Below are 6,000 nucleotides of genomic sequence, written 5' to 3' on the forward strand. Positions count from 1 at the left end.
ACATATTGATTATTCGATGCAGTAAATTGAAATTTTGATTATTTGCACCTTACACTCTTAAAAGAACTTTCAATGAAATTAGGATTTTCTCTCTTATATGGATGAAGAGAGCAAGACATCTATAAAAAATAATGTAAAAAAAATTTACCCATCCTACTTCTTTTCTATAAGGTCTCTACACTGTAGGTTTCCATATGTAGCTTAATAACTGTGTATAAGAACCGTGGTTCAATCATCATGCCCAAAATCTATTTACAATGATCATAACTGTAATGGAGCCTACTAAATCGCTCTATATGAATAGCCTAAATGTCATATCTAAATGTGTGATCATGTGTGGCACACTTGATAAAAGTCTTACATGGAAAATAGTTGAGTGATTGGGACTCTAATTATAACCATCCAAATTGCGTGTAGGGTCCACCATGGTGTGTTTATGCCATCCAATCACTCATCTGATACACCACACCCTAAGGGTGGTGTGGGCCACACCACGTGAAATTTAGAGTTTTTAGACATGATCTTTCGCTATTTCCTTACATTGTGGCTCACTTAAGATTTGGATTGGAATGAGTTTTAGGACCCATGATGAAAACAGGGGTGGGTCTAATGCACATTCTCCCTGCTTGGTTAGCTGTAGGCACTCCTCTAAACCGCTACTCGGAGTACAGTCCAATCTTAGCCGTGCAATAGGTGGGACACATAATACAAGCCACCGTGAGGAAAAACAAGAATGGTCCATTTATCAGGTGGGCAACACACTTAAAATAGACAACCGATGAATGGTCTAGCTTAATGTATGTGGCCCACTTAAGTTGTTCCAACTTTTGCTCAAGTTGATCCTTAGCTTATGGCCCATCATTTTCATGTGAGCATTATATAAGGTGGGCTTTATTGGTCAATAGTCTGAATTACCCTAAGGGTTAGATAGTGTGATTGGGAGTACCAATAGACCCCCCTCAATTGTGTTTCATTTATAATTGCGTAAGGGGTGGTGTAGTTATAATTGTGTCACACGTACAATATTCTAGTTAGATTAGGATTAACACCTGGTCAAGGGTTCAAGTACCCATAGGTGGTGAAATCCCACTACGGCCTGTGTGGGGTGTGTGTGCGGTTTTATTATTATTATTATTATTATTATTATTAAGGATTAACAAATTCTTATGAAGCCTATAGGGAGGAGTTTTGATGGGTTTTGAACTCCTTAACCTTAAAAACCATATAAATAGGGCTGAGTCCTCGTGCATGCCTACATGATTGAAGCTTTTGTTCCTATCTTAGTACTTTGCTAAAGGGTGTAAGTTGTGGTAGAATCCGCCAATTACCTATGACTATACTTTCCAATCAAGTATGCCTTTTATTCAATTTATTTGATCTCCATACTCAATGCATGACTATTAGTTTCAATTCTGTATAAAGTTTACATATAAAGGCTTAAATGTTTTTAATCTTTTGAAAATTACATTAAACATTACTTATTGACTACAATGGAAAAATACATTAAACATTACTCATTGGACTACTATACTCATAACGTCATTGATTACGTGAGTAGCTGTTTACCTACTTTGATTTGGATACACACGGATTCCCAGGTGTCACGGTCGTCCGCTGCATTTAAGTTGATGTGAGGCTGAATCATATCATTTTTTTTTTTTTAATATTATCCTTCCATTCAAAGGTTGAAATGTAGAAAAGAAAAAATATATTATCAATCCATAAATTAAAAAATAATAATCTACCATTGACTTTTTCATTGTAATGTATTAGAAATTCCCAGCTGGGAGCGGATTAGTTGTTACCTAGGTAACCACACAGTGGGCCCTTATGTGGGGTCCACCTTAATGTATGTGTTGCATATCTAAACCATCCATCATTTTTTTTTTCCCTATTTTAGCACATGGCCCCCAAAAAATGAAGCAGATCCAGTTCTCAAGTGCACCACACCACAGAAACCATGGTCATTGAATGCCCACTGGAAACTTCCCAAGGACCACCTTAATGTTTACTTGCCATCCAACCCTTGGAAAAGATCACACAGACCTTGATGAAAGGAAAACACAAATATCGAGTTCATTCAATATTTTTGTCTCCTAAAAAGTTTTTAAACGGTGGACATTTAATCCCTGCTCACTTCATATTTGAATACTAGCGGACAGTATGGAAATACAACGCATGCATTAAAGTGGGCCCCATAGTTAGGAAAACACCCATATGGTGTTACCTAGGCCCAACATGATCTATGTGCTTTATCCATACCATTCATTGGTTTGTGAACATCATTTTGATATTATATCCCATAAATGGCGTAGATCAAATTTTTAGTGGACCAAATCATTAGAAAACAGTAGTGATTGAATGTCTACCATTAAAAACCTCTTGGGGCCCACTGTTATGTTTATTTGACCCCCAACCTGAAGATTAGGTCATACAGAGACATCGATAAAGGCAAAAAATGATCCAAAACTTTTGTAGTCAAAGAAGTTTTTAATAGTGAGAGTTAAATAAACAGTGTGGCCCACTTGAGATTTTGATTTACCTTAGTTTTGGGTTCATACTATAAAATTATTTGGAAAAATAGAGGGACAACATGGATGAGAGACGTACATCATGCTAGGGTGCACGGACCACTACCCACTAGCCATTGGCTAGTGGCAAGGTGAGTAGCTAATCAGTTTCCTCTAAAGGCAAAATCCACGGGAAACGGATTGGCTACTCCCCAACCACTCGAAAATTGCAGGTGGTCAATGTTCTGTGAGCCCCATTATAATGTATGTGTTTTATCCATATTATTTATCTATTTTTTAAAATCATTTTAGGGTATGAGACCAAAGATGAGGTATATCCTAATCTCAAGTGGAACACATTACACGAAATATTATTGAATGAATGTCGACCATTCATTCAATACTGCATTGGGAGCTATAAAAGTTTTGGTTCAAGCTAATCTTTGTTTTTTCCCTTCATCTAGGTGTGCATGACCTAATCAACAGATTGGTTATCCAATAACCAATACAGTGGGCCTTAGGAGGATTTTAACTGTGGATATCCAATCACTATTGTTTTCCTATGGTGTGGTCCACCTGAGATTTATATCCTCTCATTTTTTGGGATCAAACCCTAAAATTATATGTAAAAATGGATGAATGGCATGGATGAAACATACGCATCATGGTGAGGCCCATACAGCACCGACCACCAGCCACCGGGGTAGTGGCAGAAGAGTAGCCAATCCAACTAGGATGGTCTACTCATCTTTGGACTACGCCGTCTAAATCACTGGACAATCATTAATCTAATACTTGAATGGCCCGTATAATGACTGGATTGGTCCGACTTTCTCTGCAAGTGATCTTTACGGCAGGGTCCACCTTTCACACGGATCAGATGTTCTCCAAAAGTGACACGTTGGCAGGAAAGAAAGCGCCCTAAGTAGCCGTTTTAGAACAACGTTCCTAAGGCGAAGCAGATGTACATAATTCGAGACGCCCATCTTCAAGCGCGAAAACAAGCGCACCACACGTGCTAACATGGCATACATGTGTAGGATCTGGAACGTTCATTCGTTGGGCCCCCATATGTGAATATTCCATAAGTCAGTCGATTCCTTCGATCAGATTATATTCCATAATACATGTTGGTAATGACATGGTGAGTATGTGGAGGTACTTAAAGCTAGGATTATAGACATTCATGAAGAAATGGGGAAGGAGATTAATTAATATACTAACCAAAGCTGTCATTTTCGAAAAGGTAGTGGCCAACTTTCTGTCAAATCTAAAGGAGGTGATCAAGCATAGAAACCCTAACCCTAGGTGGTACAATGGAGCTAGGGACACCAAGAAGTCAGAAAATTTCTTGGTAGTAAAACACAAACACCCGAAAATTTAGATATAATCCAATGAACCGATATGCACTACTCTTGACATTATTGGTTTGATGAGTCACACATAGTCTACCAACATAAACAAAAGCTCGACTTGACCTGGCCCAACTCAATTGGATGTTTACTTATTATTAAATTTAAAGTTAGGCAAAAGATAAATTATTTAGAATAGTTATATTTATCTTATAAGTAAATAATATAAAATAATAATGATAAAGAGAATTGGGATTTTGACACGGATGGATGCGATGAAGTCGTCATCACTGTATTTCTCAAGGGATAATCACTCTGAATCCATAGAGCTTCTCTGAACTCTCATAGTTATTCCTCGAGTATATGAAGAAAATAGAGAAAATAGAAATAATTTCTAATAATTTTGAAAACACATTGATAAATGATAAAAACAAAATTAGAATCATTTAAATAATAATCTCAACCCCCATAAGAAGTTTCATAATCAAACTTCAATTCAAACTCTCTAAAAACTGTGACTTACTATAAATAGTAAAGTAGCTATTTATGTGTGGTCATGATTTCTACTTGACTTCACGATTTTCAGCCAAAATGGTAAGTATTTAATTTTAAGTAACCACGTTATTCTCCTAATTTTTCTAAGCTCATGTTGGACACAAATTGTAAAACTCAAAGGAACAAAAGTTATGATCCAATTAAAACTCACTATAAATAGTAAAAATGAAAATAAAATCAACTTTCGACCATTGAAATAATCAAATCTTGCAAATCTGGCATGGGCAACCCTTCCTAGCAGGGTTGGTTGGCTAAAGTAGTTTCTCCTACCTAAAATCATATATTATCAATCAAATAATTCATTTCAGTTTGTGCAATACGTCTGTTTTAATGTTCTGACGGTCCTGGTCACTTCTGCCTTTGATTGAGCCTTCTCTGGTCCATCTTGGCCATGAAAGTGTCCGTGACCCACTCTACATCAGATTTGAAACCCATAAACCCGTTATCCGAGTTCTGAGTTTCCCAGCGACTCAACTCTGAGTCATTTAACTACCGGGTCTCATGATACATCACACGTTGAGTACATCCAGTAGTTTCCACCGGATTCTTGGTTGGTAATAAATTTATATTTAACTTCAAAAATAAAATAAAATTAGTGTGGACCATGCAACTGTTTGATTGGTCATCATTCCAAACAAATCAAAATTTAAAAACAAAAAAACAGAACATATCAAAATCCCAAAGCATCCCTTCTCACTAATCATTTATGCAAAAATGAAAAAAATGAAAAAAAAAACCAGAATATTAAACCAAATCAACCATAGAAAAATGCAAAGAAAAAAAAAGTAGAATCTCACCTTCCCCACACCCAAGCTTAGCTCCTGTGTAATGGGTTTTAGTCCTCAGGAATTCAAGAAGAGTACTCGATGAATCTTCTATGGTTGAGACCTCCAATCTCTTTCCATTCAATGCGAACACCAGCTTCTTACTTTCTTCTTTTCTCCCCATTTCAAATCTCTCTCTCTCTCTCTCTCTCTCTCTCTCTCATGTAAAGAGGTGGCGTGAAAGGCAAATTCCTTGAGCTTAGACTCCTATGATAGTTTACCACCATTTTATAAATGGTAGTGACTCTCCAACCGTACACATGGCAAATTTGTATCGCAATCCAGACCGTTAAATTTCTTTTAAAAAATGTGGATGGAGTATAAATAAAAAATCATACTGAAAAAAACTATATTGATCTTCTAATTTTCTACTATTTTGAATTTTTGTAAGTCTCTTAATTTCCATCAATTGGATGTTTAGGATTTCTTGATCAGTATTAACTGGGGATATACTTCATCTACATTGTACCCGACGACTTGAACGGTCTGGATTGCCGTGAATAAATATCACGTGAGGAGGTTGAATCACCAACGTTCAGAATGGTGGTGAACTATTCGGCTTTGGTTTTTGCGTACTGAGATGTATGTGTCTTATCCAAGCCGTCCATCCGTTTTTTCGGATCATTTTTGGTCATGGGCCCAAAATTCAAGCATATAAAAAGCTCAAGTGGACCACAACCACAAGAAATAGTGGGGTAAAGATGTCTACCATTGAAACCTTCACACTGTTTCATATGCTTCAATCTTTGGCTCATATAC

General features: G+C 36.8%; 1 protein-coding gene across 1 annotated transcript in view; it reads right to left on the reverse strand.

Annotated features, from left to right (window-relative positions):
* Positions 1–5,393, reverse strand: part of LOC131249192 (indole-3-acetaldehyde oxidase-like) — a 29,652-nt gene extending 24,259 nt beyond the window's left edge. The window contains exon 1 of the mRNA XM_058249809.1: positions 5,215–5,393. Within this exon, the coding sequence (XP_058105792.1) occupies positions 5,215–5,365 (151 nt within the window). The 5' untranslated portion in view covers positions 5,366–5,393. The remainder of the gene's footprint in view (positions 1–5,214) is intronic.
* Positions 5,394–6,000: the final 607 nt, after the last annotated feature.

Source organism: Magnolia sinica, chromosome 6, assembly GCF_029962835.1.
Source record: "Magnolia sinica isolate HGM2019 chromosome 6, MsV1, whole genome shotgun sequence".
Lineage (NCBI taxonomy): Eukaryota > Viridiplantae > Streptophyta > Magnoliopsida > Magnoliales > Magnoliaceae > Magnolia > Magnolia sinica.